The sequence below is a fragment of the Apteryx rowi genome, unplaced genomic scaffold (genome assembly GCF_003343035.1).
Source record: "Apteryx rowi isolate R43461 unplaced genomic scaffold, aptRow1 scaffold_45, whole genome shotgun sequence".
NCBI lineage: Eukaryota > Metazoa > Chordata > Aves > Apterygiformes > Apterygidae > Apteryx > Apteryx rowi.
Genome location: NW_020450705.1, coordinates 1,233,538 through 1,248,906, shown reverse-complemented (window position 1 = coordinate 1,248,906; position 15,369 = coordinate 1,233,538). Strand labels below are relative to the sequence as shown.

General features: G+C 40.5%; 1 protein-coding gene across 2 annotated transcripts in view; it reads right to left on the bottom strand.

Moving 5' to 3' along the window:
* Nucleotides 1-15,369, bottom strand: part of KCND3 (potassium voltage-gated channel subfamily D member 3) — a 138,794-nt gene that overhangs the window by 24,855 nt on the left and 98,570 nt on the right. For both annotated transcript variants that reach the window (XM_026077221.1, XM_026077222.1), the window contains exon 2: nucleotides 5,204-5,366. In XM_026077221.1, the coding sequence (XP_025933006.1) occupies nucleotides 5,204-5,366 (163 nt within the window). The remainder of the gene's footprint in view (nucleotides 1-5,203; nucleotides 5,367-15,369) is intronic.

Here is a 15,369-nt window from a genome sequence, read left to right as displayed (position 1 = left end):
CTGTAACACTTTGAAAAACACCTGACTAGAAATAATTCCACTAAGAGGTCTAATAGTTTCTCCTCCCCTCTTTCTTCCTTGTTTTGTTATTGTTTGACATACTTGTGCAAAGACAAGGTCTTTAATTTTAATGTTGGTCTTAAATAGTTCTCTGCTTGTAGCCATTGTCACCAGCTAGAGATTACTCCAGAAAAATGATTCTTACAGTATTTTTGACTAGTCCGACAGAGTCGAGAGACCTACAACACTCCAGGAAACCTTGAGAAAGCAGTCCGCTCTTCTGGGAGGTTTATTGCACTGAGCTCAAAGACCACGTCCATTCTTTTCACTACTGTATTATCTGATGATCTTTCAGCCATGCATTTCTCTCCTACCCTGCTCGGGTGGGAATAACATTGTAGCTCGGTGTTGTACTCGCACAGAATCTTAACTCCTAAGCAATATACTGTCTTATTGTTTCTACTGCTTTTAAAGGAGCAGCGTGTTCAGAACCTATTACCAGCTGCCTCTACTTTCTAGGGCTGAAAAGTGAGGGGTGAAACACTTGCAGGCTGCATCCTTGCTGCCTCAGAGACAGCATCACGTACTTGTCTCCCTCTTCCTCACCTTGCACCTATACTGCAAACTGAACGCAGCAAGAGAGAGACTCCAGCACATGTCTGAATTAGAGAGTCACTCTACTGTCAAGCCTTTTAAGTGTCAAATTCTGTTTTAAAACCAAAGGCTGTGACATTCACTCAAGAACAGCATTGTTTCAATGTCAGGGAGGTCAGCTCTTAGCACATCACTCAAAAAGAAAAAAAGTCTTTGGAAAAAAACAACTTTACCAAAATGAATCTTGTCAGAAATGATCAATTCATCTTCCATTCAGATTGACCTGGTCCTTGCTGCATGCCAGAGGACAAAATTTGATGACACAGCACAATGAATTAAGATTGCCAGATCTCCTTGTAATTAATTCTCTTGCAATGCAGGTTTGAAGAAGAATAATTTATCTTCAAGGTGATTAAATCACTGGTAGTTTTTTCCATTTTAAGGAGCGGTTTTCCTCTGTGAGTTGAAATAATAGGTGCTGGTCGGTACACCTCCCAGTATTTTATTCATGCTCTTTAAACACCTTTCCCTCCTAAGCCAGTGCCTCCTTAACAGTGAGAAAAGGTTAAGAGTGAGCATGTAATAACACAGAGGAACATCAGAGCTGTGCAATGGTTTCCTGTTTTCTGAAGAAATGCAGCCTCTAAGAAACTCATACCAATCTGGAGAGTCCAGGTTTGCTGACTCTCCTTTCCTTACCTTTACATCTTTGAGTGTCATGTCCAGGCATTTAACGCTCTTACATTATTTTTGCCTTTATTATTTCTCATTGGACAATTTCAGCATGAGTTCATAAACAAAAGATAAATATGGTCTAGATTCTGACCTTCAAACCTACTGTATAAAATAGTAGTTATGACTCTTGAAATAAACTGAATTTCTTCTAAAGCATTTATAATAATGCACACACTAAAAAAATACTCTTCAATTAAAAGAGAAGCTATTTATTTAGCACACTAGACACTTTGGAAAGACATATGTGTTATTTCAATGAAGCTGTGTCTTGTATACCTATAAGGAGCTGATACTGGTGGACTCTTCTAGGTATTGAAGGACTGGGAGAGTGCAAAGAGCTTTATTCCCGCCTTTTGGAAATACCAACGCAAATGTCTGTATCTTCAATTAGATGGGGGCAAAGCTTTAACAATTACTAAGATTTACGCTATTCCTGAAGAAGGAATTCAGTGCACTGGAGAGTATGTCATTCAAAGTAGATTCTTAACTCCCCTGTATACATCCTGACCCTCTCCAGAGAGACCATCATTAATGTACTTCTCTCTCCCTCTCTCTCTCTCTCTCTCTCTCTTGTTCTGTTTAGTATTCATGCAGTGATGAGCATGTGAGAATTACTCACACTCCTGACTTGAGAAAACTTTCTTAGCCCAGAAATTCATCCAATATCAAGGGAATTAGAAATTCAAATGGGGAAGGGAGGAATTATACAGTATGTGTGTCAATACAGCAAACCTTATAAAAGCTGCGATCAATCATATTAGCATCAAGGATCATGGTATATTTCCTTGTCACCAAGTGGATCGTGGTCCAAGAAATGAAGGTAAAAGTGAATCACAGCAAGAAACTTCAGAACACTGGCTGCCAGGACAGGACAGCCTCTTCTTAAAGCACACATCTGGGTCCAGTTCTGGAGTTTCTTTGCATCTCAGTCCACGGTTATGCACAAACCTTGTTTGAATCTGTCTCGCCTATTTATTTGCTTCTTTGACTATTCTGTAAAGCACGTTCTCTCTTGTGTTTATGCACCATTTCAGTAGAAAAGTGCTCCCCCTCAAAACCTTCAATTATATAAATGGGCTATTGTGCACTGGCCCCTTTTAAAACAGACTTCTAAGTGCATATTTCTCTTTTAAAACACTTCATTTTAGTTAATACTTGATTTCAAAAATTGTTTTAAATGAAGGCAATTGGGAGGTCTTTTTTCTGTTGGTTTGTTTTTCTTAAATTAAATGTGTGAACATGCAAGAGATGTTGCTGATTAGCGATGAGTGAATTGTGCTTATAGTTCCTTAGAAGTTACTGCAATGACTTAGAAGTTCATTCCACTGAGAAATCGGTTGTTAATTGGTTGAAGTTTTGTTGCATGTTACATTGTGCTCCAAGGTTTGAAATTTAAGTTTCTAAATGCAGACAGGATGGAGAGCACAAGTTAATGTTAATGAGTTAATGTTAAATTAGCTATTAACGCAGAAGAAATATAATATTGCTATAATGCTTATAATACAGTCCTGTCCATTACCCATGGAATTGCATTTGTGTGACCAATGTTCTGATGGAGAGGGCTGTCTGTGTTTGAATTGTTTCAAGGGATTTTTGTGTTTAAAAGTGATTGTAAGTGCTGGTGAAAGGACTGACATAGCTGGAAACTGGAAAGTTAGGAGCACAGCAGGTACAACACAGGAAGCAGCTTTACAAATTCACATATATATATATATATGTATATTTCTTTGCACATGAGAGAAGGCAGATAGTGTGATGGAACATCTGGTGACCTTTTGACAGAAAGGATTTAGGACAACCTTACGGAAAGGAACTTTCCAAACAGCCTCTGCAGCGTGTCTTTGTCATGATCTGGAGTTTGGAATAAGTAGGACTAAGAATTTGGGAGGGCTGAGACATCCAGTTGCTACTGAATTTCTTCATCAGTTGCTTCCTATCTGCAAAAATCCAGCCATAGATTCCTATCTCTTCTTTTCACATAGCAGTGATTTTTATATTACTTTAACATTCCTTGAATATTAGAAGTTCCAGATCTTTTCTAAAATCATCTCTGATTGCAAGTCTGCTGCTGGAGCATGTGCATGTTTATGTTTTACCTACTGTTCTGCCTACATTTTATTAATTGCTTTGTATTTTGCCTTTTCCTTATGCATTCATAAAGCTTGTTTTTATTAATATGTTGCTCTTTGCTTGCTAATGCAGGAGAAATTCTACTCATTATAGCTCTTCCTGCAGTGGCTGTCACTTGGACACAGCAACATATACTCTTAATGCATGTTAGCTTTGTTCCATCTGTTCTGTAGAAGACAAGAAGGACTCTGGGTGCTGTTGACGCTTACTACAACACGGTCAGTTACTGACTTTTGCACCTTGAGGATCAATACATACAGCATTCAAACCACCACTTTTATTGTACTTTCAGACTTGCACAAGAGAACATTATTTAGCATTCCCTAACAGCAAAGTACAGCTGCACCCTTGCAGTGCTAGATGCATTCAAGAGATGATGTACGTTAGTTGTCTTGGCTAGACCATTATTAATGTACAGGATCTGCTAACCCCTGCCTGACTACCTCAGACCTTCCTGCACGCTGACACTTAGCCCGTTCCTGTTACAAGTTAAATCCGGGTGGCAGTACACGTTATGCTGGGGTGCAGCCTCATGTTAGGCAAACCACTCTGTAAATCATTTAAATTTATTAAATGAATTTAATGATCCATACCAGTTTCCCACTCTCCAGCTTCTGACTGAGCAGTGTGTATTACTGAGTGGACTTCCATTATAATATCTTTAGGTTTTTTTTAATCTATATTATGTTGTATGACTAACCAGATCAAACAACTCTCCCTCAAAAACACCTCCCCAAAATTATTGCAGTTTAAGTTTTACATGTATAGTGCCAAACTGAATGTAGATATAAGCGTAAAACCCCACAATGACTGCAGCCCCTTCCTGCATGATTCTATCTATTACTCTGCTTCTGTGTTTTGACTACCAAATTTTGTGGTTTTGTAGGTTTTGTATCTCAACTCTCTGCTGTCAGCTTCCTGCGATGCAAAAGGTAGGCATGGCCCAGATGCCTGCCTGAATCAGAAATAGCACGTCTTTCTACTACTGTTCTCCCTCAGGTCCCCTGAGCCTTGGATTCCTGGCAGACAGCATTCCATAGGGAGAAACAGTCCTTAAAACTTTTAGTTTACAGCAGTTGTAAAAACCGGATTCTGCAATTCTGGTTTTAGGGTAATTTAGCAGGCTGAAGTAGAGATACAATAAATCTGTTATACTTGCCCAGTGAATGGGATATATATGTGTGTGTGTATATATATATACACTTGTAAAAACTGTTCAGATTTTGGAATATTCAACAATCCCCTGAAATTCCTAGAGGCTGTTGCATGTTCCCAGTGTTTTGTCTATATTATAGTCAACAGCTTTGAGGGGGTATGTGTACATAAGTATATGTGTCTGGATGGGTGTTTCCAAAACTTTAGGGTAGTGAGATGACAGAGGAACCATGCAGCCAGAAGGATAAGTGGTTCCTGGTAATGATATCAGGGTACATAGTTGTGTGTTTATTTTGGTCTGGTGCGTAGACAAGGCGAGCAATAAAAGCCCCAGTGCTTCTGTCATTTAAGATACGGCAGTACGCCGGATACTGCAAGTGAACTAGCTTATGCCTCTATGGGCGCAGATAGTTCACTGTGGGTAAATGTTACTGTGCGCGGATGCAGGTACGTGGACAGGTGACGGTGGGCTGCCCTCTGTGAAGAGGCTCCCGTGGTGACTGATGCGTCACGCGCCCTGCAGTGACGAGCGCTGGCGGAGCCTTGGGGAGAGGAGGCCACGCGGCGGCCCTGCGCAGGGCTGGCTTACCTTCTGAGCTCTGCGCTTGTCCGCTCTCTGGTTCTGGTGGTAAATGCGGCTGAAGTTGGAAACGATGACAGGAACCGGCAGAGCGATGACCAGCACCCCGCTCAGGGAGCAGATGGAGCCAAATATCTTCCCAGCAATTGTCTTGGGCACCATGTCACCGTAACTAGAGGGGGAAAAGAAAAAAAGAGAAGCCCCTCCTTCAGACAAGTGCAAAGGCACCAAAAGCCTGTTCAAGTTCCCTGAGTGAGCAGCAAAATCAGTGTCCGGGTCAGACAGGAAAGTTTAGAAATCTGCCATATAAACAGCAACTCACGTGGTGCTTTCATTGTAAAGATGACAAATTACACCAGCACTTTGGCAATGAATTAAGCTAAACCAAAGAAAGGCGCTCTTGTTGCAGCACAGATGTGTCAGTTAAGGCAGCTGGTGAGCATTTTAAATTCACACCCTCACTCATCTAGTACTTCCCTCTCTATGCAGATGAGCTCTAACAAACCTAAAACTGTATGGCTGCTTGTGACCAGGTTCATATATTTTCCAAGTCCCCTTGTATCCATCTGCAAATGAAGACTGATTTACAATTCTGTTTCAAAACAAAGCAGTTTCCTTCCCATCTGTACATTCAGAAATTTTGGATTCGTTCAAGGTCTGAATTCACTAAGGGGTGAATTCTCGGGAATGTGAGACCAGCTGAAAAATGTTCAGGCAAACCTCCGTACTGAATTCTACCCAGCAATCTTTTCATTAACAATTGTAATTTGTATGTTAGATAATACCAGTAGACTCAGAGATGAAATAATCCATTTTATGCAGATGGAAACTCATGTTGGTTTAGCTGCCTTAGATTCCACATGACAGAAATTGCTACTCTGTTGAGTGCTTATTTGTTGTTTGTGTTTTTACTTTGCATATTACAAAAGCTTTCTGCAGCAGTTTTATACTTAAGCTTTAACACTGTCCTTCCGTAAAAACATCCTACATGCCTTGTCTTACGGGGCTACTCACCAGTGCACTAGGGATGGCTGTAACCCCGTAATGGAGCATACGGTACTGAAACTGCTTTGGGACTCAGGCGTGTGATTGACAGCATCGGCTCGCTCAGTGCTGTGTCGTAGTGCAGGTAATTGGGATTTTGGATTCTGATGTACAGTCCCCATATTGCATCCCAGATGACTGGACCTCTTAATTCTAATTGACTGCACCATCACTCATGATTCCCCCGTATCACAGCACAACTTATCAGGAGTCCGAATTCCAGTCAGGCAACAGATGTTGGTAATGCAAATGCTGCTGCCGTGTGTTCGGCAGATGCAGTGGTAAGCTCCCTAGGAGCTTCATTCTCCCCTGCAGTTTGCCCTCTAGAAATGACTTCAGTGCTTTCTTCTGCAAATGGTTGACAACCAAAAACCCATCCAGAAAGCTGGATGCGGACTGGAGTGTGTTCTGATCACGTAACGAAAAGCTTGTTTGTACTTAATGCCCCTGGAGTATGGTAGGAACATGATTAGCACAGCCGCTGACTGAATTTACAGGCATTGTTTCAGCGAGCCATTTATTACGTTCTTGTGTGGAAATGTATATTAGTATCACTATTCATTGAAGTAATTTTGAGCTGGAGGAAAGGGAAAAGCAAGCAGACAAATAACAGCGCATTTTTTTTAAAAAGCTGTGATGTTGAAATGACTGTGTACAAACCACTGGAATATGTGAATTCCCAAAGTGCCTCTGTGACTCAGGAGGACGTGTTCTGCCCTGTGAAACTCTAATACAAGCCGGTTTATGTGACTTGGCTACACCCTGGAGTAGAAGAGAGGACCTGGACACTGCAGCCTGCAGAATTTTTGTAGTAGACAGAGAGAAATGATGCTAAAATTAAAGTCTGGACCTAAGGAAGTCCCTTGTCCAGGGTACTTGAAATCCGGAGAGACTTCTAGTTATTATCAGATGGTATTTGGAGTTTCTGTGTTCTTCTTTGGGATATTCTTGTGTTTAATGAGCAAATACTGAAGAGTAAAATGGTTTACAGTTGGGAATTTATTTTTAGCTTTGATGTCTGCTTACGACAAACAAAGAGCTATCATGGGAGTAGAGTTGAGCTAAGCGTAATTTCCATCCAAGAGTAAAATCAAATATTGCCAAACATTTTTTTTAATCATCTGAACTTCTTTCCCCTATCCGAGAACTCACTGGTGTGAGAATTTCTGAATAAAAACATTACTCTTTACACATTACACATAACAGGTTACTCTGGGGAGTCTCTCATGTGCTTTCCTTCTAGGCTAGGTGGCTAGATGTTACGGCCAAATAACTGGATAAAAGATTATGATAAGATTTTCTCTGGGCTATCACACTCATTTGTGTCCCAAGAAAGGCTCAGTTTCAGGCTAAGTGACAGCTTTTCTTTGGCATTTTCATTTTTCTGATTGTTTTGTTTTTTTGTAGCATCCCCAAGTAAAGCTTGATTCTCGCACGCAAAATCCTGCCCCTGCATTCGTCTACAATCAGTGCACTAAGACCCCTTGGAATGTCTCGAACCAATAAAACGCTCTTCACGTCTGTTTGCTTTCTAGATGTTGCCTTATGCAAAGCTAGTTGAAAAGCTCTTGTTAAGTGACAAGCTCTTCTGCCTCATTTAACACTGTTCTAAAAAAATTCTTTTTCATTTTTCCCTTGCTGCCCCTTAACACAAAAGGGCTGAAAATTAATCATATGCCTCAAACATGATGTCAGTGACCTGGAGTAGTGAGCCCTTCTGTGCATTTGTAGAAAGTATAACAACTGTCTGGCTCAGTCTGTCGTGATGACTTTGGTTCTTACACACAGACTAAGAGTCACCTTGTTACTTGGGACTTCAGAAAAAGTGTTTTAAAACACCATAAGAAAAGATCATACTATCTTAGAGTTTCAAGAGGGATTTTGCTGGAGAGATGTAGAACTTGATTTGCAAAACCATTACGAGATAACCGTGACGAGAAATTTTGCACTGGCTGAAGCAGGCTGCTCAGGAACGAGACCTACAATTTCTACTCCAGCACTGACTCCTGTGAGTCTACTGCAGAATTATCTGTGGAGAGAATCTTGAATTCAGTCCTCTGGGTTTACGTGGTATTTCAGGCACTTGCAGCCCTGTTTGCTGGTATTATTGGGCACTGAACTGCAATATGAAATGATAAAGATATTTGAAAAAGTCCTTGCTTTTTGATCAGAGTAAAATCCAGCTAAGCTTCAGTGAAACTTGAACCATTTTTAGATGATCTAGTCTTAAAAAGAAAAATTCATTCATACTTCTAAAGTTCTGGGTTTCTTCTAGGTGTGTGTCCCTTTTGATACCACTGGGATACCCAGTTTAGCTCTGGGGACTGTTAGATGTGCACACTGCAGAGCGTGTAGGTTAATCTAATGACTGAAGGGCAATTTTTTCTCTGTATCGGTATCTCCTGGAGGTCTTACTTTAAGCATGTGGGAAGAAGAACAAACTGAAATACAAACCAGTGACAGTGTTCAGACCTGAACTGCGTTTCTTTAGCACAAGGAACAGCAGTTCTTGGGAAGATTCCAGGCAAAGCCATTTAGGGAAGCTGGTGCAGTGACTGTGCTTTAACTCATTCTTGATGAATCTTTTTATGTTTAGTGAAAGTTAAGTGTGTGCACAGAGAATTCACATGGTTCCTTTCATTGTACAGTGTCTTACCCTGGAGGGGAAATGGGGAGTCTTCCTTTTGTACCATTTTGTTTTTGCTGTGCCAGTTTCTCCTATCGCCCTGATATGAATGTAGAGTTTTTGTTCGGAATGATTCAAACCTGTACGTGCTTTTTGTAGAGCATTATGTCCAGCACTCATGCTTTGGGGCAATGACATAGAGTGCATATTAATGATACAGCATGCGTTACTTAGAGGCATGGATTAAACAGCCAGGACATCGTGCATTTGGTATAATTTGTGTTCCTCTAGGAGGTAAGGTGGGCCCTAAAGGAAATGGGGGCAGTTCAGGTTGCAGTTATGGACTGATAAGCTTGTTCCATGAGACAGCCAGTAATGAATCACTATTTAAACGTTAAGATATGTTGCAATAGCTGCTCTGCAAGTTACAAGACTTCAGAGGGCTGTGAGAAGCCTGAGCTCTGATTTGAAATCTCTGAAGGCTCAGAAACCCCATAGCAACTGAAATGTCTAAATGAGGCGAACAAAGCTCCTGAAGACAACACAGGGTTACGTACAGTAAACAGTGGTGATGGAATGGTGCCCTTAAAAATCGGTGTATTTTTATTTCATACACATTTAATATTTGCAGAAGGCGCAAGATAGAAAGTCTGGGACCCTGGCTGGCTATGTCTCCACATAAGAGTGATAGAGGAATTTAGGAGAAGAAAAAAATCTCTTGAGCTGGAATTCGGCCAGGCAGTACAATTATTTGCATTACATCCTGTAGAAAAGCATTATACAGTTGTCAGTGACCACTTTGTCCAAGACTTGGTTTTATGCTGCAATTTAGCGATGGCACCTTGGGTATTCCACACAATACTGACATCTTATTACTCTATTCAAAACTCTGCAGAAGCAAAATCCTTACTAAATGTCTATTGTAAACGGGTGTTCCCTACTCCTTCAGACAACAATGAATACATTATGGTCTCCATAGCAAAACCGCATAGCTTTGGGACTAAGGTTAATATGTATGGTACCTATGAGTCTGCAAAACCTCCTACAATATCACTCAACCTAACTCTGTATAAGCGCTGTATGGGCATGACATCTGTGATCTATTCTTTTATTAAAAACAGGTAGGGCTTGTGTTCTTAGGGAAGCTGCACATGTGGTGCAGCCTCTAACACAGGCCTTAAGAGGAAGTTTCTAAAATTTCATATATTGGTTGGCTTTTTGCTTTTGGAAATACTCATGCTATGCTTCTACATTTTCCACAGTCCTCTCAAAGCATCTGGTGCAAAATAAAGGGGACACTGTTGTGCTTAATGAGGCACTAACAGGGGCAGGGGCTGATGAATGGTCTCAGGAATAGACTGGGGGGAGCAGCATGATATGCACATGCTCCTCAGTGGTGAGCGGTATTATTTCTGGGTGGGCTAGCCGCAAATTGTAATGCTTTGTATCCCCTCCAGCATTGGCTAACCTATACTGGTGGGACAGGCCAAAGGTCTTGAATGTTGGAAACTTCATAACGTCCTTGATTTAATCTTTCTTGGTCTAGTCTCAATCTTGGATAATTCTGTATTATGTTATGCCCACGCCCTCATCTGTTCAATTAAAATCTCTGAAATTAAGTCCACCGGAAAGCATTCTCTATAATCAAAAAGTGTTTAATATTTTTCTTGCCCACTTCTACCTTTTGGCATCAGATTCTGAGCAGTCTGTGGGCCTGGAACAAGTTGATTCAATCCACATGAAAAAGTAAAGCCTTCACAAGTTCCTTTGGATAGCTTTAATGTCCAATAGAGACATCAAGCCTTGATGGGGCTCTAACCCTTGTCTCAAACGCAGATGGTCATTAAGATCTGCTGAAGACAAGGATTAAAGATGTCAATAAAATAAAATATGTGTCATTGTGTGATCTACCTGGGGGGATTTCAAACTGCCAAGTTACTCTTATGAATACTAGTCAGCTAATTACACCAGTGAAAGAAGAACCTGGTACATTGCACTATGGCTGGAAGAAGACATTTTGTCTTTGTGCTGCACTAATTTTGATGCTAGAACAACTGTGGCCTGTGAACAGACATGAGGATAAATGTCCACATAAACTCATCTGCCACAGCAGTGGGGGCCAGTTGTTAGTAGAGGAACAAATGACAAAGTGGACTCAAAGTGACATTATTTGGAAACTTGCTCTATACTTTGTGCTTAACCCATTCCCTTGTAAAGGAATTTTAGTCACCCGAGCCCTCTGTCCCCTTTAAATGAGGTACCAGTTTAATGAAGATGGTGTCTGCTCAAGCCAAAATTTCCAGTTCAGCTTCAAGAAAGGTGTGTGTGTCGGTGTTTAAATGGTAGTCTTTAGCCTCTTGCACTTAATGAGAAACTAATGATTTTGACTTTGACGGGCTTTGGGCTGAACCTATAACGTTATAATTGTTCTACTCCTACATTGACATATGTGGCTACTGTAATATTAATTGCTGAAGTGACAACTTGTTTTTGTCCCAAATGGTACCGAAAGGTACTAATGGCCACAGAGCATAAGAGATGCAGTGCCGAATAATCTCAAATACTGTATTTTGGTTAGTACTAATTGGAAATTTTAAACCCAAATCTTTTTTTTCAGACTGGAACGAGAGAACCTGATCATCCCATTAATTTGTTTAGCAAAAGGCAACTTATCACCTAAAATTTTTCCTCTACAGAAAGTGCATTTTAAGTAATTCATCAATAATCTCATTAGAGCATCAAGAAGATAAGAGTTAGATGAAGATTAACATTCAGAGGGTCTAACAGTATGTTTGAGGCTGTAATACAAAGAACAGGGTTGTGAATTCAGCATGGTCACATAGAGAATTAGTGTCATAGATGGAGCAGGTCTTCTTTTGAATTTAAAGGTCTATAGACATGGGCTGATGACTTGGGTCTACCACAGAATTTTTATGTGACCATTAGTAAATCATATCAGCTTTCTGTACCTCGGTTCCCCATTTATGAAATGGCAATCGATTACTTACTCTTTGTCTGCTTGGTTAAAACAGTGATAAGCCCTTTAGAGCAAGACCTGTCTTGTGTTCTGAATATATTCAACACCCAGCACAGTGACCCCCAAGTGTTACTGCAGTACAAATATTAATAACTTAAGGTAGTTGTATAGAAATCTGGAGTAAAGACAGCCTGCATGTGGCTCCAGGAATGTCGAGAGAGAAATGCTGAGAGTTGGCTGGTTTAGATGTGGAACATGCCTAGAGATAAACATATTTTATATTTATTTTGCCAGCAATCCAGTTAGATGGCAGCAGATTCAGCCAGTTTTCAGTTGCTGAATTCATTGTTCCACTTACTTGCTGTATTTCGTGAGATGTACCTGCTACCGGACAAAAGCAGCACATATTGGTGCATGTGAAGACATACAACCTTCAGGGGGAATCATACCTGCCCTGACTGTCGTAGTCCCTTCAGTGCCTTATGCACTGGCTCGGGAGCCTTTACGAGTTTATTGCACATTTAAAATGACATAGATGTGGTTTCTCCCCTCTTCTTCTCCTGATGTCCCTTCAGAGCCCAGTTTCCTACCAAGGAAATACTGTGAACGCTGCAACTCGTAGCCACTGTGCAAATAATCTAAAGTTCATGTAAAGCCTGAAAAAAACACACCAGATACAAACAAATAAAAAAGGAAATTACCCTTAAGTAGTCATTCTTTAGGCTTGAAAAGGCTGTGAATGCAGAATTTAAACATTTTTTAACTTGTACTAGGACATCTTTCATCTTTGGCTATAAAAGGGGTCGTATGTCATTCACCCTAATTAGCAGCTATTAGTCTTGACAGCATAATGTGATGTTGTTTTTCTCTCTCTGTCAGTACAGAAAATTTTATCAAATAGAGGTCACTGCTTCTGATTTCTGGTTTTAGCAGTAGAGGTGTCTGGACGTTGCTTAGCTCCTCCAGCTGGAGACAGCAATAAATAAAGTGTTGAGGAGCTCATCAAATGACTCATTCTAAAAATAGACTCTCGGCAGCGTTTCTGATGGTCCTGTCTCTCTGTGCAACATTCACAACCCTACAAATACTGAATTGTAGTAAGAAAGCTGAAAGATCCTATAGTACAGGATTATTAAGAGGTGCTACAGCAATGACAACTGTCTAGGGACAGAGACTGGGCTTTGCAGAGGATGCTCTTTTCCAGCAGCCTTTCTATGTGCCAACTTTTCAGCCAGTGCCAATATAATGCAGGCACCTGGGGAGGGGTTTGAGATTCATATATTATAATTATTGCACAATTGTTGTCTCCATTGTTTTCTCTAGGTGCAGAGGAGATAAGAGTGCAATTGATAATTGATAAACTTGTATCCCAGCACCTTCCTTATCAATAAAAGACCCTCGGATTTTCCTGGGAATGGCATAACATCCTATCACTGTTTAATAATTAACAGCCTCTGGGCCTCAGCTGGGCCAAGGCTGGAGGTGCTGCACTGTGGATCAAAAAGGAAGTGTCTTTTCAAAGGAAATCATGGTCATGCAGTTTATATTTTTCAGTCAGAGAAACATTAATTCTGAATCCTCCAAGCTTTAAAGAAAAAGTCGCTTATAGCCTTACAAGTGCTATGTAAATAATAACTATTTTAAAAGCCTGCACTACAGTTAAATGCAGACCATAACCCTGCTCTTAAATTCTCTAGAATGATTCTTACAATCCAGAGAAAAGGCTTCGCTCCCTGTTTGGCTTTAAGTATTTGGACAAAGTGAGGACCACAGTGAACAAGCGCAGAGAGTCAGGTCCAACACCTTTCCCTTTCCCAGAGCTAGCTCAAGGGAGGGCAGTAAATCCCCATGGAATAACACACTACTGAGGGAGTATTGAAAGTGATCCTATATGCTGAGATGATTTGCTTAATGTCACAGAGCCAACACGAGAACTCGAGGGCGCCAGGTTCTTGGATTCAAATGGTCGTAAGAGGACCATGCCTTTTCTAATCAGCTACATTTAAGTAGTCAAGAGACATTTCCTGCTTAGTGATGCAAAACCTTGTGGTTTTCACACACAGCATATAAAAACTGAAATATCTAATGGAGGATGGAAACAGAAACAATGTTACTTCAGATGATTTAGTATTACTGCCTCATGCTGGCATTAACAGCTCTTTGAGAGTTTCTTTATCTCTCGAACCTTTTGCCCAGCACGGTAGAGTCAAAAGAAGATTTCCCTCCAGCCTTTAAGCTTCTGCTTTTAGGACAATAAGGAGAAAACAATAACATTATGTACTGTACAATAGAATATGATTTTGAAAGCCTTTTGCACGAAAGAGACAGAATAAAGTATGGAATTAGCACGTAGCTTTCCAGGTGCAAGATATCCTTTTTTTATACTGTAGTAAATCACTATGCTGTGTTTTGATTTGCACAAAGGAAAAAGAAAGTCTAAAATTCAACCAGAGTGTTTCAGCTGCATTGCAAGGCTGTGTATGTTGCATATGACAGCTCAGAGGAGCTACTGTCCCTCCATTTAATAGGGACAAGTCCAATGTAATCATGCTAATGTTTCTTTGAACCTCCAGTGAAATAATGATCGTGTCACTTCCAATAATACAATGAAAACAAAGGCAAGTATTACTCATTCGTTTCTTGTACTTGCACATGACAAATGGACTGGGGATAGTTAGTTCTTTTCTTTAGGATTTTATTCACGGTCCCTCTGCCACATTACCTGTTTCATCAGCCTCGCTGGACTTACCCCATCAACACATCTCGCCCCCTGTGGAACACAGCTAGTCGCTGCTCGTCTGTGCCATTTTCCTCCCCATTTGGGTTTTATCCTGTCACATATTGTTACCTCCAGGTATTCAGTAGATGCTGTTGCCTTCTTCAGCAGAGGCATACGAACTTTCACGTGTGATTTATTTTATTCATGTGTTCTGGGAAGGCAGAGGGAGGTCTGGAGCTACTGAGGAAATAGTATTGTCTAATGGATTGAATGCAGACATATGATATGGAATTAAAGATGGAGCATTCCTCAATTCTGAAAGCTTACTTTGTCAAAGATGTGTTTTATGGCCTCAGGAAAGACAGGTCCACTTTCTCTCTGGTTTTTCCATGTTTGTTAGGGAGATCAAGGTATTTTCATAGCTGTCCCAGACAAGTATTTTTGGGTTTAATTAGACAATGCTGGCATGATATTTTGAAAATACAGTAGATTTTTTGGAAGAGTTTTGCAAACACAGACTAAGTAATCCAAGTCCGTAAGGATGGTTTGGTATGTTACGTCACCTTTTTAAATATACAGATCTTAGAAAGAATGTGATGCCCTCATGAATGCCTGAGAAACTTGACCTGGGAGGAGTGTCGTGTGCCTTCTGAAAGAGCGTGCTGTAAACGATCCATAATGGCTTTGAAGCAAAAGAATCTATAAAGAGGCTGTCAAATGACAAACTTAAACTGCAAATCGGCTGTGTCCAGGGAAGTGCAGAGCCTATTTCATGCTAGGATTCTTTTACATTAAATATACTTACTTTC